Raw genomic sequence first — 27,943 nt, 5'->3', positions numbered from 1 at the left:
TAGGTGGAAGGTCTGGCCGGATGCTTCATACTTTGTATATGGATGCCTCATGTTACGAAGTTTCCGTCAGTCACATGTCCAATGTCCTTGACCTCATTTTCATGGTTCAGTGACTACTTGAAAAAAAAGTTAAGATTTTTTGTAATGTTAAATTCTCTCTTATTATAAGTAATAGGATAACTATATTTGGTATGTGCGTACCTTGCAAGGTCCTCATGCCCGTCAGACAGTTTTCACTTGACCTCGACCTCATTTCATGGATCAGTGAACAAGGTTAAGTTTTCGTGGTCAAGTCCATATCTCAGATACTATAAGCAATAGGTCTAGTATATTCGGTGTATGGAAGGACTGTAAGGTGTACATGTCCAACTGGCAGGTGCCATCTGACCTTGACCTCATTTTCATGGTTCAGTGGTTATAGTTAAGTTTTTGTGTTTTGGTCTGTTTCTCTTATACTGTATGCAATAGGTCTACTATATTTGGTGTATGAAATGATTGTAAGGTGTACATTGTACATGTCTAGCTGGCAGGTGTCATCTAACCTTGACCTCATTTTCATGGTTCAGTGGTCAAAGTTAAGTTTTTGAGTTTTGGTCTTTTTTTCTAATACTGCATGCAATAGGTCTACTATATTTGGTGTATGGAATGATTGTAAGGTGTACATGTCTAGCTGGCAGGTGTCATCTGACCTTGACCTCATTTTCATGGTTCAGTGGTCAAAGTTAAGTTTTTGAGTTTTGGTCTTTTTTTTCTAATACTATATGCAATAGTTCAACTATATTTGGTGTATGGAAATATTTTATGATCTATATGTCAGTCACGCAGGTTTTATTTGACCTTGACCTCATTTTCAAGGTTCATTGCTCAGTGTTAAGTTTTTGTGTTTTGGTCTGTTTTTCTTAAACTATAAGCAATAGGTCAACTATATTTGTTGTATGGAAGAATTGTTAGCTGTACATGCCTGCCTAGCATGGTTCATCTGACCTTGACCTCATTTTCATGGTTCATTGGTCAATGTTTAGTTTACTTGGTTAATGTTAAGTTTATGTGACAGTTGTAATAAAGCTTTATATTTAGGACTATCAACATAATATCAATGATTAGTAAAGAAGGCGAGACATTTCAGCGTGTGCACTCTTGTTAATTGATATAACAACTTTCTTTTCCTTTTTGATATAAAAAAAAATCTTTTTTATCAGTGCCAGATATTTAATTGTTTTTTTCTGAAAAGAAGACTCATATGATTGTGCAACTAGATATGATAAAATTAAACAACTTTAGATTTGAACAGTTACTTTAATTGTATACCCAGGAACAAATTGAACAATATAAAAATAAATAAGATACATATGGCCCTTAATCATTGTTAATGTATTATAGTAATAAAATGCTCCGCTGGGCGCAGCTTGATACGACCGCCGAGGTCGAACCCTGAACAGTTGGGGCAAGATTGGACACAACATTCAAGCTTGATACAGCACTGAATTTGGATTGTGATTAAATATTTGACACAGCATAGGTTTCTGACACAGAACAAATGTGGTCTAAGAACTTAAAAATTTTAATTTACATATATTCAAACCATATCATTATTATTTGCTTTTATATATAAATCAGAAATAACCAATTTAAAACGGAACATTTTAAAGAAAAAAAAGGAAAAAAGGAAAAAAAAATCCCTCCCCCAAATTTTTTGAACCCCCTTATGATTCATCACCCCCAAACTCAATCCCAGCCTTCCCTTTGTGGTATGGTACCTTGCAGTACAATTTCAGAGAGATCCATACACTTGAACACAAGTTATTGTCTGGAAACTAGAAAAATGCTTGTTTTTAGGCCCCTTTTTGGCCCCAAATTCCTAAACGTTTATGGCAATTACCCCCAAACTCAAACCCAGCTTTCCCTTTGTCATATGGAACCTTGTAGTACAATTTCATAAAGATCCATACACTTACACACAAGTTATTGTCATGAACCTAGAAAAATGCTTGTTTTTTTCCTCTTTTTGGCCCCTAATTCCTAAAATTTTAAGGCAATTACCCCCAAAATCAATCCCAGCCTTCCCTTTGTGGTATGGTACCTTGTAGTACAATTTCAGAAAGATCCATACACTTACACATAAGTTATTATCATGAAACTAGAAAAATGCTTGTTTTTTGCCCCTTTTTTTGCCCCTAATTCCTAAAATTTTGAGGCAATTACCTCAAAAATCAATCCCAGCATTCTGTTTGTGATATGGAACCTTGTGGTACAATGTCAGAGAGATCCATACACTAACACACAAGTTATGTCTGGAAGTTACAAAAATGCTTATTTTTGGCCCCTTTTTGGCCCCTAATTCCTTAACTGTTGGTACCATAACCCCCAAAATCAATCCCAACCTTCCTTTTGTGGTATTGAACCTTATGGTAACATTTCATAGAGATCCATTCACTTAAACTAAAGTTAGAGTGAGAAAACGAATGTGTCTTCGGACGACGACGATGACGACGACGCCAACATCATACCAATATACGACTGCAAAATTTTTTTGCGATTGTATAAAAACCAAACATTGTAGCGCCACGAGTGAATAAGCACTTCTCTTTCAAATCTCACCACTTCTCCCTCTCAATTTCAAAAAGAGAAGTCTCTTCTCCCTATTATTCTGAAGTAGTGTGAGCCCTGCCAAATAACCTGGAATTTTTATCATTATCTAATTTAGTTAGATGGGCTGATTCAGACCAGTTGACACTAAACTTGAAGGTCAAGAAGTCGAGACAGGTCGAGACTGGTCGAGACTGAGTAGAGACAGGTCGAGACAGGTCGAGCCTTGGTCGAGACCATTTCAGACTACACCAAGATCATTAATTACTGAATCAGACTTATTACATGTAAGTAAAGTCGAGACCAAAGTCGAGTACAGTTAAGTACTGTCGAGACAAGTTGAGTAAAATCTGTGCTCGACTTTACTGGTTGAGCACAAAAACTGGTCTTTTCAGACTCTGAGCAGTTTGTAGTGTGAGCAAAGCCCATACCGCATAGTCAGCTATAAAAGGCCCCGAAATGACAAATGTAAACAATTCAAACGAGAAAACTAACAGCCCAATTTATGTAAAAGATAATGAACGAAAAACTAATATGTTACACAGCAACAAATGACAACCACTGAATTACAGGCTCCTGACTTGGGACAGGCACATACAGAATGTGGTGGTAATGACGTGTCTACATGTAGTATTAGTACTGTAATAGAATATTGCAAAGTACTACATGTAGCTTTCCATAAGCATGATATGTTTTGTGGGTAATATTACATTGCTTTACATTTAATTGATTTCTTTTCTGTTACAGGTGGAGTTGATCCTAGTATAAGAAAGAAAGTCTGGCATTTCTTGTTTGGATTTTTTCCTTGCTCGTCAACATCAAGGTAAAATTGTGTCTTTAGACATGTACTGTTACTAAAGTGTTGACTTAAAAAATATACTGCTATTAAACCTATTTATTTATAATGATTTTTGCAAGTAGAAAATAATGGAAATACAAATGTATGTAAAATTAGGATCGTCCCTAACATGCCCAATATAAATACACCACTAAAATTTAAAAATCGCAAAATCAATTTCTGTGAAGTCATCTATAAAGGGCAAAACATGAAATTTATTTACAGTAACTGTACATGTAGAGTAAATATTAATATATGCAATAAGACGGCAACCACACAACATATTATCACCTGATCACACGGAATAAACATATTGGAGTCGTCATGTGACCTTCTGTATAGACAGATGTATTTAATATCTTTTACTGTGAGAAGTTGAAAAGAAAGGGCAAAATATAATGGACGTATTATGTACACTGAACAAGCATGTCAGCCCAAAAAATATGTATATGTGTATTTGCAACAATCTACATAAAAATGATTACATTTAATTTGATTCATCGAAATATTTCAAATAATACCATTCAGATCAGTTTGTTGCAAAACCTTGACATTGCTAGATTCATCTTTGAATAAACCATTTTCTGAATAGGTGAATTCAAAGATTAATCATGTTTCTGCAACCGCTTCAGAAAATGGTGAGTTTAGCCTTATTTATTGTCATAAGAGTTTGTTCTGTTCTCCTTCAAATTTTTATTTTTCATAGCACACCTTGTATCGGCTTACATTTTTTGTTTTGTTACAGAGAAAGGGAAGATATACTGATTGATTATATAATGAAGTACCATGAACAGAAATCAAGATGGAAGACCATGCTGATGTTAAATGCCAAACCTGGAGGTATACTCTGTGTATAAAAATACCATTGAAAGTTCTTTACCCTATAACTGGCAATTGTAACAATATTTGGGACCCCAATTGTTGATTGCTTTATAGAAATAGGGTCATTACTTGGTCTTCTTCCAACCAGCATTTAAAACGCTTGCCAAAGTGGGATGCTCTTATGGCTGTGCAGACTGTATAAATTCGTAGCTATGTCCGGTAAGAATTGGGACGTTAATTCAGATGCATTGTGTAGAGAGAGTTCCATGCTCTCACTCTATATATACTTACACATTTAGAACCATTGTAACAACCCTTCATTTTTCCCTTTGAGGGTTTGTAAATGTAGGTGGCTTGTTCCAAGACAAAATTTCTGTCCCTTTCTAATATACACTCATTTTCCAGAGGCATTCCAAATTTACAGCTCTTCATCCCAGTTGACCCCTTATTACAGGATCTACCTCTTGTATTAATTGTTAGTTTGTTCTCGTCTTGAACATGCATGAAATATTTGCCACTGTACATTAAGCAAACAAAAATCATCATCACCATATCTAGGTGTCAATTTTAAATCACAAAACATGATTTGAATCTATCTTCCAAGTGATGTTAATGGAGATTTTGAATTTTTAAAAATGTGGATATGAAAATCAAATAAGAAAATAGACAATACAATAACCAAAAAGGAAAAAAGAATAGATAATCAACAGTCTACAATACCTCGACAGAAAATTAAAGACTAAGCATCATGAACACCAAAAACTGAGTATTATCTCAGGTGCTTTGGAAGGTATCTGAATTTCTGAGCTAAAATGCTGATAAATGTTCAAGACGTGTCATGTGAGTTTGAAAATGTTAATATGTCAGTGTCAAGATCTATAAGTACTTGTTTTGAAATAAGAGAAAATTTGCATTCCAGTAACTAACTAAATATACATGTAGCAGTGATGTTACAGTAGTTTATTTAATTTTACGTATTAGAGAGGGTTAATATTCCATTTTATTTATTTTCAAACACCATCTGATATGGAGTATAGTTATTTAATCATTTATTTTTAAGGTGATATATCTTAAAAATTACTGTATAATTAATACTATATATATATATGTATATGCTCGGAAACGGGCCCTTTAATTGGATTCAATAAATATTCTTATTCTTATTCTTATTCTTGTCTGTGGCTCTTGGCCTAACATACAATACATTTGATAAATCTACTTTACTTTATAGCATCACTACTGGAACAAGGTTTAGTGGCCAGGTACCAGATAGACACAACGAACAGGGCTGTCAGAAGTCCAGACGGAGAGTTCAACGACCCAATATCTGAGTTTGAGACACTACAGTTTAATCTCATGGCAGGAAAGATGAAGACAGCTGACCCAGACTTTAAAGCGATGTCAAAAAGTTTTCCTGATTTGAATATCAATTCCCCAGAACTTAAACAGAAAATTGATTTTATGAGAATTCAATCACAGGTAGGAATAGTACTTAAAAATCTTCCTTACAAAATTTTAGAAAAAATGCAACCACCAATATTTAATTAACTTGAGTGCCTTCCATCCTTCCATCTGATAAATTAGCCCTTAATAGTGAAAAAAACACTCTTTTTGGAAAATTCAAATATTTTATACCTCAGGAATAATAACAGTCAGGGGCGTTACTTAAACAAGTTATTTTTCTTAGTTACTTATATAGGTAATTTTTGTTTTTAAAAATTATAAAATTACTCAATAGAGTTATTTTAAATCTCAATAGAAGCATGGACTTAATGCAGTTTTCCTGAATTTTTACATCATTTTATATCATAAAATTAAGAATTTATTAAATTTGAGAGGACTATAGAGGTAAAGGGTTACTTTAAAAATAATGACAAAAATATTACTTGAATAAGTTATTTTACACATCTTTGAAAGAATCAGTAATAACACTTTAATATTTAAGGAACATATGTAATTGTTTTGGGTTACAAATTAAAAATAACTTCAAGTCTTAATAAAATCACAAGTTTCTATCTATTTATATCTATCTACCTTCAAGATTTTCAAGCAAAATGATATTTTAATAGTCCCAAGAGACCAATCTTTCACCCAGAAGCATCGATATGAAAGATAAGTGCGTCAGAAAGGCAATAAGTTTTTCAGAAGGATTAGCTTATATATTTCATGGGAGAAATAACCAGATGACTGTTAAAATTTGTTAAAGCTAGTAAAATCTGTATAATTGGACACCTATAAAAATAATATTTAGAAAAGTTACTTATATAAGTAATATTTATAATAGCCTCGTTTTCAACATTACTTGTACAGGTAATTTTAAAAGTTACTTGCCCCTGACTGAATAATGAATCCACAGTATTTATAAAAAAAAATTATTTCTCGAAAAATATATCTAAATTTTTAATTAATTTTTTTTATTTACTAGGTACTGGTGAATAGACACAATGTAAATGTTAAAAACCTGTGGAGCCATTTGAGAGTGATAGATAAGGATGTTCCTCGAACTGATAGGGACCAAGACTTTTTCAAGTAAGTATGTATTGAAAATATATTTTTTCAAATACATATATTTGTGGGAAAAAATTATTTTGGGGAATATCTTCAGATTGTTCGAAGTCATTTTTCTCTTAAAGACTTCCTGGCATATACTCTCTGAGGGTGTGGATGGGGGTTTACAGAATAGAGAATATTAGGCAAAAAATGTAAAGAATAGAGAAAAATGGACCAAAAACATAAAGAATAGAGAATAATGAGGTGCTAAAATATAAAGAATAGAGAATAATGGGCAAAAAGTATAAAGAATAGAGAAAAATGGCCTAAAAAATTAAAGAATACAGAAATGAAGGACCCCACATCCAGACCCTCCTCTATTACTGTTAACTTTACTAAAGTATATCCCACAAGCAGTTGGTGGTATACTGCAGTTATCTTTTCAATCCATTCATCCATCTATCTGTCTTTTCAATCCATTCATCCATCTATCTGTCTTTTCAATCCATTCATTCATCTATCTGTCTTTTCAATCCATTCATTCATCTATCTGTCTTTTCAATCCATTCATACATCTATCTGTCTTTTCAATCCATTCATACATCTATCTGTCTTTTCAATCCATTCATACATCTATCTGTCTTTTCAATCCATTCATACATCTATCTGTCTTTTCAATCCATTCATACATCTATCTGTCTTTTCAATCCATTCATTCATCTATCTGTCTTTTCAATCCATTCATACATCTATCTGTCTTTTCAATCCATTCATACATCTATCTGTCTTTTCAATCCATTCATACATCTATCTGTCTTTTCAATCCATTCATTCATCTATCTGTCTTTTCAATCCATTCATACATCTATCTGTCTTTTCAATCCATTCATACATCTATCTGTCTTTTCAATCCATTCATTCATCTATCTGTCTTTTCAATCCATTCATACATCTATCTGTCTTTTCAATCCATTCATACATCTATCTGTCTTTTCAATCCATTCATACATCTATCTGTCTTTTCAATCCATTCATACATCTGTCTGTCTTTTCAATCCATTCATTCATCTATCTGTCTTTTCAATCCATTCATTCATCTATCTGTCTTTTCAGTCCATTCATCCATCTATCTGTCTTTTCAATCCATTCATTCATCTATCTGTCTTTTCAATCCATTCATTCATCTATCTGTCTTTTCAATCCATTCATCCATCTATCTGTCCATCCATTGGTATATTCATCAGTCTAAAAAAATGGCAGATGTTGCCATTTTTATTGTATATTCTTTGCGTAAAAACCTAAAAATCTAAAATTTTCACAAATAAAACAAATATCAAGCACTTTAAATTGAAAACCACTGAGGAGCTCAAAATGATCAAACCAAGATTGCCAACATGCCCAGTATTTTAAGCAGGAATTAAAAATAAGATGGCATGACAATTTCTGTTATACATTAAAATTCCTCCTTTCAGTGGACCATTGAATATTTACTTTACAGTTTGACCGTTGTCCATTTAACCATAAATTTACATGTATTTCTTTTAGGGGACCATTGAATCCTAACCTTACAGTATTACGTGAAGTACTCGCCACATTTGCAGCATTTCATCCAAAGATTGGTTATGCCCAGGGCATGAATGATATCTTAGCCAGGTTCTTGGTTGTGTTTGATTCAGAGGTAATTTTATGTTATTAACGAACCCTGTTGATTCAGAGGTAATTACTGCAAACCTGTCTTAAATGACCTGAGGTCATGGGTATCATCCTACTTATAATTGGTTGACCTTTTTTGTCTAGTTTGCATCCAAATTCTACATGATCAAAACACAGTACATGTATCAAGGACAAAATTTTGAAAACTTTTTTTTCAAGTTTCTTTTTTTATGATAGATTAATAGGTTTTTTTTGCATTTGACATTTACAAAGAGGCTGAGGTCAAATTTTTTAGACATCAATAATTTTGTAAAACTTTCATTAAATTATACGATACTTGAACAGAAGCTTCGTCATGATCATGAAATAGCATCTAAAGCAAAAAGTTTGATTTTTTATGATTTTTTTCCGAATTTTACTGATAAATGGACTTATTTTAAGACCGTAAACAAAAAACATTTACACTGACAGTAGCAATTGCAGGCAAGAGAGAGGGTTCTGCAGAACCCGTTAAAATATTTTTAATTACCGGTACAGACTTGCTTTGTGAATGGTAACACAAATGTTAAAAGATCATTTGTTAAGGCGGAGACGGACTGTTGTTTCCTCATTTCATGTCCAAGATACAACATAACACTTTATTTCACAATGTAAAAAGGAATGAATTTCATCTTCAGTTAATCTATCTTCTCTTGGTAATGATATATTTGCCTTAGGTGGCGACTTACTGCTGTTTTCCACATTTCATGTCAAGGATACAGCATAAGACTATTAATTTCACAATGAAAAAGAAATGAATTTCATCTTCAATTAATCTATCTTCTCTTGGTAATGATATATTTGTCTTAGGTGGAGACTTACTGGTGTTTCTCACATTACATATCCAAGACAACATAAGACTGTAAATTTCACAATGTAAAAAGAAATGAATTTCATCTTCAATTAATCTATCTTCTCTTGGTAATGATATATTTGTCTTAGGTGGAGACTTACTGTTGTTTTCCACATTTCATGTCAGGGATACAGCATAAGACTGTTAATTTCACAATGTAAAAAGAAATGAATTTCATCTTCAATTAATCTATCTTCTCTTGGTAATGATATATTTGTCTTAGGTGGAGACTTACTGTTGTTTTCCACATTTCATGTCAAGGATACAGCATAAGACTGTTAATTTCACAATGTAAAAAGAAATGAATTTCATCTTCAATTATTATATTTTCTATTTGTAATGATCATTTATTCCCGCCACATTCTTCATGTACCTGTCCAAAGTCAGGATCCTCAGTTCAGTGGTTGTCGTTGGTTCATGTCTTTGTATTTGTTTTTCGTAAATTGTTTTGTTATAAATTTGGCCATTAGTTTTCTAAATTAAATTGTTTCATATTTTTCATGTCAGGGCCTTTTGTAGCTGACTATACAGTATGGGTTTGTCTCATTGTTGAAGGCCTCACGGTTGCCTGTAATTGCTTACATCCACTTCATTTGAACTTTGGTGGATAGTTGTCTCATTTGCAATCATACCACATCTCCTTATTTTTATATTTATTGTAGGTGGAGACCTATTGGTGTTTCTCACATTATATGTCCAAGATACAAGAAGACTTCACAGAGGAGGGCATGGTCAGAAAGATTGGTATGTAATAAGACTTTACAGGACACGAGTATTACTGTAAAATCAGAACTTTTTGTTTGAATGTATTTTTATTATGCCCCCGCCGTAGTGGTGGGGGCATTAAGTTTTACCCTTGTCCGTCTGCATCAATTTTGGAACGTACGTTCGTACCTCCCAAAATTGGTTTCGGTTCTCTAACTTAAGTTTGCCTCAACTAAATGTTATGAAACTTATACGCAATGCTTATTACCACAAAACACAGATCAAGTTTGAATTTTGGTGCCGTGACTTTAACCGTTCTAGAGTTATGCCCCTTTATAAATGGAAAAATTGCAAAATTTTTAGTTTCCGTTCTCTAACTTAAGTTTGCCTCAACCAAATGTTATGAAACTTATACACAATGCTTATTACCACAAAACACAGATCAAGTTTGAATATTGGTGGCGTCACTTAACGGTTCTAGAGTTATGCCCCTTTACAAATGGAAAAATTGCAAAATTTTTAGTTTCTGTTCTCTAATTTAAGTTTGCCTCAACCAAATGTTATGAAACTTATACACAATGCTTATTACCACAAAACACAGATCAAGTTTGAATTTTGGTGGCGTCACTTTAACTGTTCTAGAGTTATGCCCCTTTATAAATGGAAAAATTAAAAATTTTTATTTTCTTCTAAATATCAAGTAATTTTTAAAATTGGAGTTATCTTCCCTTGTCCATGATTTTAGTTGAATCAACTACAATCAATGCTTTATACAATGCAATGTTTAATTTTGACTTCCACGGATAAAACACAGATCAAGTTGAATTTGGGTAGTGTCACTTTAACCATTATTGAGTTATGCCCCTTTATAAATCGAAAGATTGCAAAATTTTTAGTTTCCATTTTGTAACTTAAGTTTGCCCCAACCAAACATTAAGAAACCTATACACAATATTCATTACCACAAAACTAAGATCAAGTACAAATTTTTTGTTTCCGTTTTCAAACTTTAGTTTGCCTCAACCAAATGTTATGAAACTTATACACAATGCTTATTACTACATAATACAGATTAAGTACGAAATTTGGTGGCGACACTTTTACCATTCTTGAGTTATGTCCCTTTATAAACATGAAAATTGCTGAATTTTTCGTTTCCGTTCTCTAACTTAAGTTTGCCTCAACTAAATGTTATGAAACTTATACACAATGCTTATTACTACATAATACAGATTAAGTACAAAATTTGGTGGCGACACTTTTACCATTCTTGAGTTATGTCCCTTTATAAACATGAAAATTGCAAAATTTTTTGTTTCCGTTCTCTAACTTAAGTTTGCCTCAACCAAATGTTATGAAACTTATACACAATGCTTATTACCACAAAACACAGATCAAGTTTGAATATTGGTGGCGTCACTGTAACCGTTCTAGAGTTATGCCCCTTTATAAATGGAAAATTGCAAAATTTTTAGTTTCTGTTCTCTAACTCAAGTTTGCCCCAACCAAACATTAAGAAACCTATACACAATATTCATTACCACAAAACTAAGATCAAGTACAAATTTTTTGTTTCCGTTTTCAAACTTTAGTTTGCCTCAACCAAATGTTATGAAACTTATACACAATGCTTATTACCACAAAACACAGATCAAGTTTGAATTTTGTTGGCGTCACTTTAACAGTACTAGAGTAATGCCCCATTACAAATGGAAAAATTGCAAAATTTTTAGTTTCCGTTCTCTTACTTAAGTTTGCCTCAACCAAATGTTATGAAACTTATACACAATGCTTATTACCACAAAACACAGATCAAGTTTGAATTTTGGTGGCATCACTTTAACTGTTCTAGAGTTATGCCCCTTTATAAATGGAAAAATTGCAAAATTTTTATTTTCTTCTAAATATCAAGTAATTTTTAAAATTGGAGTTATCTTCCTTTGTCCATTATTATAGTTGAATCAACTACAATCAATGCTTTATACAATGCAATGTTTAATTTTGACTTCCACTGATAAAACACAGATCAAGTTGAATTTGGGTAGTGTCACTTTAACCATTATTGAGTTATGCCCATTTATGAATCGAAAGATTGCAAAATTTTTAGTTTCCATTTTGTAACTTGAGTTATGTCCCTTTATAAACATAAAAATTGCTGAATTTTTCGTTTCCGTTCTCTAACTTTAGTTTGTCTCAACCAAATGTTATAAAACTTATACACAACCGTTCTAGAGTTATGCGTGTTTACAAATAGAAAAATTGCTGAATTTTTAGTTTCTGTTCTCTACTTAAGTTAGCCTCAACCAAATGTTATGAGACTTACACACAATGCTAATTACCACAAAACTCAGATCAAGTTCAAATTTGGGTAACGTCACTTTTACCGTTCTTCAGTTATGTCCCTTTATAACTATATGATATGCAAGCGGGGGCATCATCTGTGTCCACACGTGGACACTAACCACATTTATTTGTTATGATTGATGATCAATAGACACGAAGTCAGATCAATTATAACGACTTCAAGAGATACATTCAAGATTTTTATGCCCCACCTACGATAGTAGAGGGGCATTGTGTTTTTCGGTCTGTGCGTCTGTTCATTTGTTAGTCCGTCTGTTTGTCTGTCTGTCCTGCTTCAGCTTAAAGTTTTTGGTCAAGGTAGTTTTTGATGAAGTTTATAAATTCCAATCAACTTGAAACTTAGTACACATGTTCCCTATGATATGATCTTTCTAATTTTAATGCCAAATTAGAGTTTTGACCCCAATTTCACGGTCCACTGAACATAGAAAATGATTGTGCGAGTGGGGCATCCGTGTACTATGGACACATTCTTGTTATTTTTTGCAATTTTTATAATGATAAAACATTGTAAAAATGAAGATGTGCAACTGCTATTTTAAATTTTTATCTGAATGATTTTTGGTTGTTTCAATACTCAAAGATGAACTTGGAAATTTCTGTTATTACTATTTGGAGACATCTTACTTGGAAGTATTATTATTTGGAGACATCTTACTTGGAAGACTCACACATTTTCTATTTTCAGAACTGGTTGTGGAACTTTTAGAAGAGATGGATTTAGAATTACTTCAGCATTTACGACAACATGATATGGGAGACTTAATGTTTTGTCATAGGTAATTGATAATTAATTAAACCATTAAAACCATAAGGTATTGTAAGGGCTAATTTAAAATTAAATGCATGGGGGGCATGGGAGGTCTTTTTTTAAGACTGATAACCATAAATATTAAAAATTTTCAGTGTATTTAAAGGTCTTACAATTTACTAATAAAGGAAAATGCAGCCACCCATAGTTAAATTAATTTGAGTGCCTCCATCCCCCCTCCTGGTAAATTTTGGAACAGCCCTAAAGAGTTTATGATAAAGGACTTAACCCCCAAAATGGCCGAAATATCTGATGATTCAAGATTTTATAATGCAGAAGAATGGTTATGGTGTATTAATTCATGACATAATATTCCTATACAGACATGTTCTCTGGGGGGTAGGGTCTAGTTGGCCGAGTGATCTAAGTAGTCCAACTACTGTATCACTAATCTGTCAACACTGAGGTTGTGAGTTCCAATCTAACATGTGGCAGGTGTGCTGGACTCCAATGTTTAATTGACTAGGATTGTCAGTTTCTTCTACCGAGGTTGGTGGTTCTCTCCGGGCACCCAAGCTTCCTCCACCACTAAAAAACTGACAACCTCGAAATAGCACAATAATAAGTGTTGTTAATTATAAACACCAATCAATAAATGTTCTCAGGGGCAGATCCATGATTTTTGAAAGGAGGGTGTAATTACAGAAAACAGAATATATTAAAAAATCAAAACAATTGTCAAAAACAATCAAAAAAGGGGGTTGGGGGGGGGGGGGGGGGGGGACATCACTGGTACTTGTGAAAAGCAAAAGTAATGGAACAGTGGTGTTATTGCTCTTCTACATCTCACAGTTCATGTGGCACTAAAATGTTAATTTACTTTGGAAAAAAACCCACTATAGAGAAGTTAAATAAAGAGATTTGGTGAAATAAAACCAAACATAGGGAACTGTGCTTTTATTGCTGTTCTGCTGTTGAAGATCTGCATTTAAAAGTACTGTGAATAAAGAATTACTTTTAGGTTTTTTTATTTCCACGGTATTGTTAAAATTGCAACAGGATAAGTTTTTCAAAAATAAAATTTGCATTTTAAATTTTGATTGCATTATTCGATTTTTATCAACGATCGCAATAATCGTGATAAATAAATGCATGCACAAATTTAAGAACTTCAAGTACTTAATTCTTACAACAGCAAAACTATGAAATGAAATTCCTAAGAAATTTACTGTAGATTCATTAGTTTTTGTGGGATACCAATTTTCTTGTATTTCTCGGGAATAAGTAAACCACTAATTTAAATGTTCAACCAAGTAAACATTTTCTTTATGCTTGTATGCAGGCTTTGACAAAACCATGATATCAAATATCCGCAAATACATTTTTTCCTTAATCCACAAAAACTTATACTCAGTAAAATATATGAATCCAAAATATGCTGTAAAAAGTTCTAGGGGTAAAAACATATATATATACTAGTACTGAAAGTCAAGTAAAAGAGAAAAGTATTTTTCTCGACATTTTGTCATTTACAGTGTAAATTCAATTCTTTTTTTTAGAGGTAAAAAGGAACAAGTTTAAAAAATTTCTATATTTAATTTGCAGGTGGTTGTTACTTGGTTTTAAGAGAGAAATGCCTTTTCCGGATTCACTCAGATGTTTTGAGATACTTAGTAGTCATCATTTGGAACTCTCCTCTCTAGAGGCAGAAACTGCCCGTAGGAAACAGACAATGAAAGAATTCCAAAATTTAGGTATTTGCTGTTAAATGCTATACGATACAGTAGCAGACGTAGATAATAGTTAACTCCTCCAAGTTTAACATGTTGTTTTTGTGACATTGCTTATGCATGATATGTTATGCATCAGAATTACTCGAAAAACTCTGTCGTCAAATCAGTTGCTTTAATTTGATAGCAGTATCAAAGGATAACATAGATACTTTTTATGGAGGCATGTAAGTCCGGCTGTAAGACATAAAGCTAAAGTTAACTAAACAAGCTACATCAGTGGTCTTTTGGTAGTGTGCTGGCCTCGAGGGCAGAAGGCCTTGGGTTCAAATCCCAGCTGGTCAAATCAAAGACTTGACGATTTGTATTTGCTGCTTCATCACAAAGAATGCAGAATTTAGAAGTAAGAGCAAAGACTGGTTGACTCATAGTCAGAATAACGTGTCCTGGTAGGGTGACATGTGTTCCTGCGGACTGTTACTTTGTGAACTAGCACGTTATAAAGCTGGCTCAGCATGTCGATCGAGTACAAAGCAGGGTTTTATTTATATCACATTATCATGTTTTCATCCTGAATACGCATTTAATTTACCACTGGACCTTAAACAGCCATCCACCATTATCATCATGAAATAAACAAATGGTTTAAATTTCCTAACTGATATAATAAAAATCATAATGATAAATGAACAGAAAGAAAAGTAATCTACAAAAATTTCAAGAAAATAAAATGAGTTAACTCTTATAAAATGTTTTTTTCAAAAATTTCAACAAAAATTAGGGTCATCTTACTCTTTATGTGTCATGGTATAATACAAAATGGAAAACGTCTGTACATTCTTTAATAATTTAAATTCAAATTAATAATTATATGAGTTATCTCCCCTTATGATGAAAAGAATAAAAAAAAAAATAATCAAACAAAATCTTTTTTAGTGTTTGTAAAATCTTGATAATAAGATAAAATCTAAAATCTAAAATGAGAATGTTTACAAGTGAATTGCAGCCTTGCCTCATTTTAATTTACAATCCTCATTTTGGTGGAGCTGAAGGAAACTATATATATTTAGGAAACAGTCCGACTAAGAGTAAACAGTTGTTGTGTAAGAACAGTCAATCTGTCCCTCCAAGATGTTTTCTATCTTTAGATTAGATATTAGGGATATTATCATTTCATAATTAGAAGGGAATGATCTTGTTTGAGTAATATTTGGAGTTATGGCCCTTTGATATAGAAAACTGCTTGAAATTTTGTGTTTTTTGTACTTCTCTCTGTATTGCCTGAATCAATTGATGAGACATTTTGAAATCAACAGAAATTACAGTTCTAGTTTGTCCCACTGTGCCTTGTGTAGTTGCAGTTCTTTGACCTAAAAGAATTGCTTGAAATTTTGTATTTTCTGCACTTCTTTCTATTTTGCCAGCATCAATTGAATTCATTTAATGAACTTTTGGAAGATTTGTGCATTTACTTATACTGAGAAAGGTGTTGCCCTTTGACATGGAAAATTGCATGACATTTGTATTTGCTGCTGTAATTTTATAAAACTTGAACCAATTAATGAGATATTTTAATAGTATAAAGTCACATCGTAAGAAGAAATAGATCTTGTTTGAGTTTCATCAAGTTTGGGTAATTTTTGCAGAAGTTGTGTCGTTGAACATAGAAAATTGTTTGAAAAAAGGTTTCCCCCACTTTTTAGTCCCCTACTGACGAAGTCGAAGGGGACTTTAAGTTTGCACTCCGTCTGTCTTTCCATCCATCCATCCGTCAGTCTGGCAAATCAGTTTTCCACACTTTCTTTTTTCGTCCTTGAAGAAATTGATTTGATATTTGATGTATTGTTTTATCATGACAAGTTACAGATCAAGTTAAAATTTTGTTCTGGTCTGATGATTTTGTGCAGAGTTATGGTCCTTGGACTTTGAAAATGCACTCAAATAATCAGTTTTCTGCACTTTTTTTTCGTCATGCTTGAAGATATTGATTTGATAATTGGTATATAGTTTAATCATGACAAGTTACAGATCAAGTTCAAATTTTGTTCTGGTCTGATGATTTTGTGCAGAGTTATGGTCCTTGGACTTAGAAAATTCACTCAAATAATCAGTTTTCCTCACTTTTTTTCGTCATGCTTGAAAATATTGATTTGATAATTGGTATATAGTTGAACATGAAAAGTTACAGATAAGTTGATACCCACGAATAAAAATACTTTCACAGTATTTAGGAAACCCAACAATATTATAGAATATAAGTTAAACTTGCAAGGTGGTTTTATTGTCGAGCCTTCGACTTTAGTCGAAAAAGCGAGACATAGCGATCCTACATTCCGTCGACGTCGTCGTCGGCGGCGTCCACAAATATTCACTCTGTGGTTAAAGTTTTTGAAATTTTAATAACTTTCTTAAACTATCCTGGATTTCTATCAAACTTGGACAGAAGCTTGTTTATGATCATAAGATAGTATCCAGAAGTGAATTTGTTAAAAAAAAAATTTCTTGTCTGTATTTTACTTATAAATGGACTTAGTTTTTCTGCCAGGAAACAATACATTCACTCTGTGGTTAAAGTTTTTAAAATTTTAATAACTTTCTTAAACTATCCTGGATTTGTACCAAACTTGGACAGAAGCTTGTTTATGATCAAAAGCTAGTATCTAGAAGGAAATTTTGTTAATATTTTGTACCTGTTTATCCGTATTTTACTGATAAATGGACTTAGTTTTTCTTCCAGTTAACATTAAATACAGTCTGCAGTTAAAGATTTTAAAACATTTATTAGATTCATAAACTATCCTTGATTTATACCAAACTTTGACAGAAGCTTCTTACAATCAAAAGATAGTATCTAAAGGAATATTTTTATTGATTTTTTTCCTCATTTTTGTTGAGCCTGCGATTAACAGCAAAAGTAGGCAAGAACTGGGTTCCGCGGAACCCTTACGAATTTTTGACAAAACTAGAGTTGTCTTAAAGCTCTCTAGAGCTTATGCTTTGTAGTTGAAAACTGTACAGAATTTAAATAAAGTTTTCTTTTAATATATAATTGCATTATGTGTATTACAGGTGGAATAACGAGAACAGCCAGGTTGGATACAGAATGTGAATATACATTTGAGCTGTTCATGTGTTTAGCTTTGTTAGAGGAATGTCGTGACGATTTGTTACAAAGTACAGACACTGCTGCAGTCTTTACTGTCATAAACAAGTAAGTTTTATATTGGTTACCATGGAGATTTGTTCTAGATTACAGACACTGCTGCAGTCTTTACTGTCATAAACAAGTAAGTTTTATATTGGTTACCATGGAGATTTGTTCTAAATTACAGACACTGCTGCAGTCTTTACTGTCATAAACAAGTGAGTTTTATATTGGTTACCATATCGCATGGAAATTTGTAACAGAGTACAGACACTGCTGCAGTCTTTACAGTCATAAACAAGCAATTTTTATATTGGTTACCATGGAGATTTGTTATAGAGTACAGACACTGCTGCAGTCTTTACAGTCATAAACAAGTAAGTTTTATATTGGTTACCATGGAGTTTTATTACAGAGTACAGACACTGCTGCAGTCTTTACAGTCATAAACAAGTAAGTTTTATATTGGTAACCATGGAGATTTGTTACAGAGTACAGACACTGCTGCAGTCTTTACTGTAATAAACAAGTAAGTTGTATATTGGTTACCATGGAGATTTTTTCTAGATTACAGACACTGCTGCAGTCTTAACTGTAATAAACAAGTAAGTTTTTCATTGGTTACCATGATGATTTGTTAGTTTCATTCATTCTAAAGCATTTGTAACATGAAGATTCTACTAATTCAAATCCAAACTTTGCAATTAAGTTTTTGCACTGATACAAAGGCCATCTGTTTTATCATCACAATTGGTGTCAGTGATATTGTTGTCTTTTTTCAAAACTACCTCTACCGTTTTTTTATTGGGAAAAATGCATCTTTTTTATGGAAATTGGGAAATTTGTATTTTTTATTCTAAACACATTTTCGAATTTTTGCTGACCTTTGCTGTCTTTTTTGCACTGTTGTTTTCATGTATATTTTGGTTGTCAGACATTTTCAACCTGAAAGGTACTTTTCGGAGAGGGGAAAGAAACAGAAGCAATGATGGTACTTAATGCATTGAAAACCACATGTGTTACAAACACCATGATGATTCTGATCAGAAAACCGGATCTCAAAAGTGCTTTCTAATATCAAAATAATATCATGAATACGATATTTACAAACATTACTACCAATGCAATCACTGTTTTGGGAAAATGTAAAACTTTTTGGGAGGAATTTTAAGCCATTTTTTTTAGTAATTGGGAATTTTCTCTAGGGGAAAAAGCCGAATTTCGGCTGTAATTTGAGGCAAACAATATCACTGGGTGTCGGCAGCTGTATCTTCATGCAAGCATTCAATAAACAATTAACACTCCCACTTTAGTCTTAGAATCAAAGGTCAATTATATTGCTTAATTTTCATTGACAATTTCCACATGGTGATCTAATGGGAACTTTGCATAATTGAAAAAGGATTCAAATTGGAAAATTACTTGGAATCACTAATCAGCTCTATTATTGCATTCCAAAAATAATTCTTTAAAGAATCGCAAAGGCCAGGTGAGCTGTTGCCAACACTTGGCGTTAGCTATTGCGGTTGGTCATCCATCCTTTTGTCTATGATCTGAAACTTCCAAAAAAATCTTCTCTGAAACTTTTGGGCCGAATGTTACTAAACTGTACCTGAATGTTCCATAGGAAATGTTATTTAAAAATTGTATCAGGGGATTTGATCTATCATCAAGGTCTATCTACTACAGAATTTTTCAAAAAGTACTATTTTAAATATCAATTTCAATTATTTTTTTTCAATATGAAGATTGACCTGCAAGATATTTTTTTTTTTTTTTATTCAGCGTGAAGATTGACTTGCATGGTACTGTAAATTCAGAAATTATTGCCTGCATTTATTATTGCAATTTTTGAAGAATGGACATAAATGTGAGATTAATTATTGCGATTTCTGGAAAATATGCATACAGATATATGTATCAGATATCTGAATGCGAGTTCTTATTATTGCGATACTCAAATTATTCGCAGTAGTAAAAACCTCGCAATAATTTCTGATTTTACAGTATTTGTTTTTATGCTACCCGTCATGGACAAAAGAGGGACGAAAGATACCAGAGGGACAGTCAAACTCATAGATCGAAAACAAACTGACAATGCCATGGCCAAAAATAAAAAGACAAACAGACTAATAATAGTACAGATGACACAACATAGAAAACTAAAGACTAAGCAACACGAACCCCACCAAAAACTGGGGGTGATCTCAGGTGCTCCGGAAGGGTAAGCAGATCCTGCTCCACATGTGGCACCCGTCGTGTTGCTTATGTTATTACAAATCCGGTAAATAGTCTAATTCGGTAAGTCACATTCGTGAAAAGGGAAGGGTATTGTAGTTACAACATAAGGAACATATCCGATATCATCTGTGAAACGGTTATTCCATAACGGTCAATCAACTCATGATGGCGTCTGTAAAATTTACGAAGGGATGATTTCAGCTTCACCATTTGGAACTCTTGGCTTAATAGCTTACTTGTGAGCAGCAATCCTCTATCAAGGAAATCATGATAGGAAACACAAGCCCAGGAATACGGATTAATTGGGAGATATATACTCCGTATGCAGGCGCTGCTGGAATGTTGCTACATAGAAATGGAAAGTCCACAATTGGGAAGCTGAAATCATCTCTTTTGTCGTAAAGTTTTGTTTTCAACCGACCCTCATTGTCAATTTCTAGATGTAAGTCAAGATATGAGGCAGACTTAACTGTATCTGTAGTATCCTTTATCTCAAAGGGGGCATTACGGTTTACATCCGTATGTACATATGAAATTGGTTTCCGTTCAACTTTACTTTGCCTCAACCAATTGTTATGAAACTCACCCACAATGCTTATTACCATTAGACACAGATCAAGTTGGAATTTTGGTGGCATCACTATCACTGTTCTGGAGTTATGTCCCTATATAAATGGAATAATTGCTGAATTTTTTTTTCATTGTGAAAATTGACATGGTGATATTATATCTTTTTCTTTTCAGTGTGAAGATTGACCTGGACGATATTTTGTGTAAATCTGCTGATCTTTTCTACAAATACTGCAAGAAAAGTGTGGACGATAGTTTCCTGATGGTAGAACTACCATCAGCTGGAAATAGGAGACATAAACCTGCCTTTAGAAAATGAATAATCAACTCCGCCTACCTATATATACATAAATCAATTTCTGGAATATATTTTGGAGTTTGCAGTCCTACATTATGATTTTTTAAAAAATTACTGTAACTAAATTTGAACTACAGTGGTAGTTAGATATAGTATCTGACATTGATGTCTAATAGAGATACAGATAACTATAAAATTGATTCTTATTGATATTGTATACCAATAGGGGATTGGGCAGAAGATACCAATTAAGAAGACAATAAAAAACCATAAGTGAAGGATACAGAGATTATACCATAATCATGGGAGATATAAATGATATGAAATGTACTATGAAAAGTCTGGGAAGGGAGAATACTCCATAATCTGCAGTGCATTCTATTAAAAATGTCTAGTCAATTTTCTTTTATGATCAGGCAGTATGAGAATAATAATAGTTCATTTCACTAATTAGTTAGTGAAATATCAAAATTAAAAATATGTAGCCTCTTTCCGGGTAAATCACATTTTTCATTAATTGCACGATTGGTATATGGAAGCTGTCAAAGGCTACTCAACAAGTTAAATTTAATTTTTATTGTTACAAGAAATATTATTTAATTGCAAATAGGTGTTAGGAATGATTGCAATAAGTTATCTTAATCAAAATGGTTGACATCATCAAATTCATTTTACACTATGTTGAACTGTAGTACCTTTCATTGACACTTGACACTTTCCATCATTTTTGTCTCAAAAGCAATTATTTTTGTGATAACAAGCTCTCACGCAAGTTTTAAATTTTATTTTGATTGATACAAGACCTTTTTTAAAACCAATTTCGGATGAAATAAAATTTGATTTCAAACAGGATAGAATGATTGCACATATCTGATTAACACACTTCATTATTTTCGTCTCAAAAGCAATTATTTTTGTGTTAAGAAATTGTCATGCAAGTTGTAAATTTCATTTTGATTGTTTCAATACCTACACAGCTACTTTTGAGGGTCTGGATGGGGGTCCTTCATTTTTCCATTCTTTAATTTTTTAGGCCATTTTTCTCTATTCTTTATATTTGAGCACCTCATTATTCTCTATTCTTTATATTTTTTGCCCATTATTCTCTTTTCTGTAAACCCCCATCCACACCCTTACTTTTGCATGTATAATTATTTAGTACTATAATTTTAAAGTACTGAAAATATACCTAAATAACTTAATAGTGATGTATATACGTGGTGTTTTCAAACTAGAAGTGTACTAATTTAGTACCATACTTTTACAGTACTAGCGTTGTACTGCAAATTCGAAGTACCCGTTTTTTATACCTTCTTAGTGTAGTACTATGAAGGTTAAATAAATAATGTAGCACTTCTTTTTAAGTATTATTTGATGGGTAATTTTACTGAAACTGTTCATAATTTAAAACTATTTAACTAGTACAAAAAAGGTTTTTACATAACATGTACTACACATTAAAAGTATAGACTGTTGCTTTCAACTTGAAGTACAAATCCAGTGCTGTGAAAGTATTGTACTGATATAGTATAACAGTTTTGAAGTACTGAGAAAGTACTGTATTATAATTTGGCAACCTTGCAACCTGACATCTTATTTTTGAAAACTCAATGAACAACACATTGGTTCTCATAGCCTAATTGGGTTGGGTTAAATCAGTTTTTATGTGTACATAAGAATGATTTCTGCAACATTCTTGATGACCTAGGATGTCTATTTACAAGTATGCAAATACACGTATGCATTGTTTTTTTGTTTGTGAAAACCAATCAGAAAATACTGTCAAAACTACTCAAATTCACCGTCTATGATGATGAAATAGGGTGTAAATAAGGGAAGATTTTTCTAAGGAGTGAGATTTTGACCTCCCCAGTAGGTGACAAGTCCAAAGAGGGAGATGTCAAGTTTTTACAGGTAAAAGAGGAAGTCCTTCCTAGAATTTATGTATTGGCAGGTACATTGTATGTCACATAGAATAGTTTTGCAATAGACTATTGTCATATTACCGACTTTTGACTCTGGATTATATAATTTTTGACAGGTAACCTTATCTGTGGTAGGACATCCTAGTACTCAGTCAAGTTATAGCAACCAAAAGAAATAAAATCAAACATATAAAACGAGGGTGCAATTTGGGGGGGGGGGGGGGGGGGTTACTGTTTTCCGATGATTTTGTCATGTATAGAAAACATAAAACAGAAACTTCCCCCCTAAATTGTACCGATTGTGAGGTTGATTTTACTTCTTCAAGTTGCTCTTACTTGACCGAATGTCCAACCACAGAGAAGGTAACCTGTCGAAAAAATATAAACTCCGGAATCAAAAGCCAGTAATTTGAAAAATTCTATTAAAATATGTAGTTGTGGTAAAGGAGATATTGAATCATTTTTGTCTGTAACTAATTTGTACAATATATATTCTTTGAATCATTAAGTTACTGGAGCCAATGTTTTACATGTTTTTATGAAATATTAATGATTTTTTTTATAATTTTGATATGTTAATTGTGTTAAAACCAAAAAATTATTTGCAAGGTACTGTGGATTCAGGTTTATTCGTGGGATACCACTGTTCATGGATTTCGTGGTTAAAGTTGAACCACGAATTTAAATGTTTAACGAAGTTCAAATTTTCTATAGCTTGTATGGAGATTTTTGCAAAACCACAAAATCAAATGTCCATGAAAGTACAATATTCCCTTAATCCACAAAAATTGGTAACCACGAAAATAAATGAATCCACATTCATATAGATTCACTTTGTATTTTAACTTGAATCTTTGACTACATTTACAGTTATTATTTTCAGTATTATAAAATTTTTCAAAGCCTATAGACTAATTTGCTCACTGAATGCTACACAATAGAATTTAATTTTTATGAATGGCCCTTTTTTGTATTTTACAACACATGCTCATAAAATAATTCCGCCCCTTACATTTCACTCATGTTTTTGTTCAAAGATTATTGACAATTTAAAATGTTTTCTGTTTGCATTATAATTTCCATAGAATAATGTTTTCAATATATTCTTATCTTGTTTTTGTACCAAGAATTGTTGACAGAATGAAATATTTCTTCTGCTTTATTTAATTTCAACTCAGTAAAAAGCTGCTACTATAAATAGGCCATGTCTTGCCGTACCCTTGTAATGGAATGATGTTTTACTTGCTTTCCTATTCTGCAGAGACATTGATAAAAAAATCATTTTATTATTTGATCATTATCCTTTTCAAGGGCACAACCAACCAATATATGTTGCATGTACATAAAATTTTTGTCTCACCTCTACGACTTAGTGGAGGCGTGCTGGTTATAGTACTAGTGTCAGCATTGCCATTTTAATTTTAATATCCGAATTACATACAAGCGAGACATATCTCTGTGTCAACAGTTTATTTTATGTATTTGTGCCTGTCTAATCTTGTCAGTTAATGTTAATTTCCTTATATTTGTCTTTCTAATAATTTGGTGATGGCCATCGTAACTTGTGCTGTTTTTGTTTTGATCATTTACCATATGTCTAAATTTTTGCCAATTGAATTTTTTATGTTTTGCTATTTTAAAATAATTGAGATGTTCTACCTTCAGTGAAGATTGTATGATGACCTCTAGACGTCTTATTTTGATGAACTTTTGTTTAAGGGTTGCTGTAGTCTCTCTAACTGACACTCTTTACCTCATAGTTATATTTAATTATAATGCAGTATAAGTCATTTAAGGATGTTTGCTGCTCTGTTTCAAGATAACAAGCCTAATAAAAGACTTATAAATCTATAGTTTGTAATGACAGAAGGAAAAACGCAGAAAAGAAATTGAAAGTTCAGTGTCCTTGTTTTTGAGATATGAGCCATTGAAAATTTAGCGAGAAATGATTATCTCTAAATTTTTCATACATTCAATATTGGCACCTTTTTTTTCTTTCAGAAACTATGAAAAAATAACAAGGATTTGTAAACGTTTTCAAAAATGGCTTATTAAACTGTATATTATAAAATGATTAAAAATAAAATTAGTGGTTAGCGGACAAAATATTTAATGGCACTACATGGAAAAAAACAGAGGAATTCGAATATCTGAAAAAGAGTCAAAAGAAGATCAGGAAACATCCTTAATGCCAATTTTTATAGGATGAAGTCCGCCATCAATTCCATGGTTTCTAGTAACAACGTTGCGCAATCGCAGTTGAGGTTTCTGGGATATTTAAAATGTTTCAATTTTGTTCTTTTGCAAGAGTATTGCATTAGAATACGAATAACAGTACTGTATTTGAAGAAGTGCCACTATCAGTTTAAAAATTGACGGTCTCAAAAATCTATTTTACAGAATTTGTGGCGATCAAATTCTGTAAAATAGATATTTGAGACCGTCAATTTTTAAACTGATAGTGGCACTTCTTCAAATTCTTCTAATTCACTAATTCCCAACTGACAGTTGCAGCTTTACAAATACAGTACTGTTATTCCGTTAAATCTATTTCTTACCAAGGTATTACATAATTTACATAGATAATTTTGTATTGGTATGGTCAGTAAATTTACTCAATGATGATTTGTGAAATAAAATTTTCGAAAAAAATAAAGTGGAAAGAAAACAATATTATGTTTCTGATTGCCATTCGAACATCTCATTTTATAATAAAGCAAAACTGGCAACATGGAAAGTACACAAAATGTATAGCATTTATTTTAAAAAATTGTTATGATTATCGAAAAAAATTATTATTATTTAAAAAAAAAATTATATTTATTTACATAAAGCATTTCAGATCAAAGCATTATTTACAGTTTCATAATCTCCCTACTACAATCAGATTTCTAAATGCAAGCATTAATTTGAAATTACAGAAATTTTAGGTTTATATGATTTTTACAAAATATACCACATATAAAAATACCATTGAAAGTATATTTGATTCTACTATTAGCCACCCAGCCTCATATTTTACAAATTTGAAAACAATTCTTTTCTTCAGAATTGATGGCTAGATGTTAATTGAACCATATAGTACAGCCAATATTCTTTAAGTTACTTTTAAATTAGTGCTAATTTTAGAAAAGCGGTGGTTCAATCAGACAGTTTCAGTCTAAAACACTCTTGCTGGTTTTGAATAATTAATTCACTAGGAATTTGGTGGTTTTAGGTGGAAATGTGTCAGTATTATCTATAGAGTGAATCACCAATAACCCGCATTCACTGTGATTTTTAAATAAATCACCTTGTGTTAACCTTTATAGGTCTATTCCAGGAAAAAAAACATGGGAGGTGAGGACATCACATTATATTTTGTCTGTGGGAAATAGAGGCAAAGAAAATACATTCTGTCACAAATGAAAATAAAAATCGTGGTTGATTGGATGGGGTATTAAACTCCCCCCTTTTACAAACCCATACATTTTTTCCTGGAATAGTCCTTAACAATGATAGAGTTGTTAAATTATTTGTTTGTTTATGTGCCATATCACACTGATCAAATGTTTATCACAATAAAATTAATAAACCATCTGGATGTTTATATTGATTTTTTTCTTTAGGACTATTCCTGGAAAAAAAATATGGTTGGACACCACAATCATTATATTTTGTCTGTGGGTAATAGGGACAAAGAAAATACATTCTGTTACAAATATAAATAAAAATTATGGTTGATGAGGTATTTAAACCCCCCTCCAAACCCATACATTTTTATGGAATAGTCCTTAACATTGATAGAGTTGTTAAATGATTTATTCATTTATGTGCCATATCACTGTGTACAAATGTTTATCTCAATAAAACTCTTAAACCTTTTCTATGTTTGTATTTTTTTTACCTTAGGACTATTCCATGGAAAAATATGGGTTGATCACTACATTATATTTTTTCTGTGGGATTAAATATGGTGGAAGTAAAGTAAATACAATTCTGCTACAAAATGAAAATAAAAGTTAAGGGTGGTTGGGTATTAAAACAGCCAAACCTTTCCATATACACTTTTCCTTGAATAGCCTTTAACAATAATAGCTAGTTGTTAATTGATTTGTTTGTGTGTGTGCCATATCACTTCACAAATGTTTATCACTATAAAACTCATAATCCTTTTCCATGTTTTTATTGATTTTTTACCATAGGACTATTTCAGGGGGAAACTATGGGTTGGACACTACATTATATTTTTTGTGGGGAATAGGGAGGAAGCAAGACAATTTGGCTACATATAAACCATCTCCATGTTTATATTGATTTTTTACTTTAGGACTATTCAAGGTAAAAAAAAATGGGTTGGACACTACATTATAGAAAAAGAGAGGAAGTATATATAATTCTTCTACAAATTAAAAAATAATTATGGGTGGTGGGGGTATAAACAAGTGTTGTCCAATCCCCTCCCTTCAATTTTATATATATTTTTTCCTTGAATAGACCTTGACAATGATAACTAGTTGTTAAATGATTTGTTTATTTATGTGCCATATCACTGTGTTTAAATGTTTATCACAATAAAATTAATAAACCAGCTGCATTTTTATATTGCTTTTGTTTACATGTATAAGAATCTATATCATGTTGCTAAGAATGTTAAATTAAAAACAAGTTGCACTTAAAAAAAAAAAGAAAAGCAATACTTGAACCCGAGAAAGCTATTTGTTCTCATAGTAGAGATGGCTCTGTGGCATGCAACTTATAAGAAGATTATGTGTTTTGTTCTTGAGAGTTAAACTCACCAGAGCGTTAGGACCTCTAAGATACTGACAATTAATTTGGTTTCATAAAACATCTCAATTTTAAGGATTTCCCGAAGTTACTTGAATCAATCTAAATTTTCTACAGGAAAAATTTAGTTTTGAAGAATATTTTGATTCAGAGGTCTTATGAATAC

At 32.2% G+C, this 27,943-nt stretch overlaps 1 protein-coding gene across 1 annotated transcript in view; it reads left to right on the top strand.

Moving 5' to 3' along the window:
• The window catches only part of LOC127721320 (uncharacterized), a 33,290-nt gene extending 10,073 nt beyond the window's left edge, over window positions 1–23,217 (top strand). Inside the window, exons 3-12 of the mRNA XM_052228054.1 lie at window positions 3,334–3,409; window positions 4,170–4,264; window positions 5,478–5,725; window positions 6,672–6,775; window positions 8,282–8,414; window positions 9,944–10,025; window positions 13,039–13,129; window positions 14,707–14,855; window positions 17,901–18,042; window positions 20,962–23,217. Coding sequence (XP_052084014.1) covers window positions 3,334–3,409; window positions 4,170–4,264; window positions 5,478–5,725; window positions 6,672–6,775; window positions 8,282–8,414; window positions 9,944–10,025; window positions 13,039–13,129; window positions 14,707–14,855; window positions 17,901–18,042; window positions 20,962–21,106 — 1,265 coding nt within the window. The 3' untranslated portion in view covers window positions 21,107–23,217. The remainder of the gene's footprint in view (window positions 1–3,333; window positions 3,410–4,169; window positions 4,265–5,477; window positions 5,726–6,671; window positions 6,776–8,281; window positions 8,415–9,943; window positions 10,026–13,038; window positions 13,130–14,706; window positions 14,856–17,900; window positions 18,043–20,961) is intronic.
• The last annotated feature ends 4,726 nt before the right edge of the window (window positions 23,218–27,943 follow it).

This window comes from Mytilus californianus, unplaced genomic scaffold (genome assembly GCF_021869535.1).
Source record: "Mytilus californianus isolate M0D057914Y unplaced genomic scaffold, xbMytCali1.0.p SCAF_12, whole genome shotgun sequence".
Classification (NCBI taxonomy): Eukaryota; Metazoa; Mollusca; class Bivalvia; order Mytilida; family Mytilidae; genus Mytilus; species Mytilus californianus.
The sequence above is the reverse complement of the archived record's forward strand: the minus strand, read 5'-3'. Positions and strand labels throughout refer to the sequence as shown.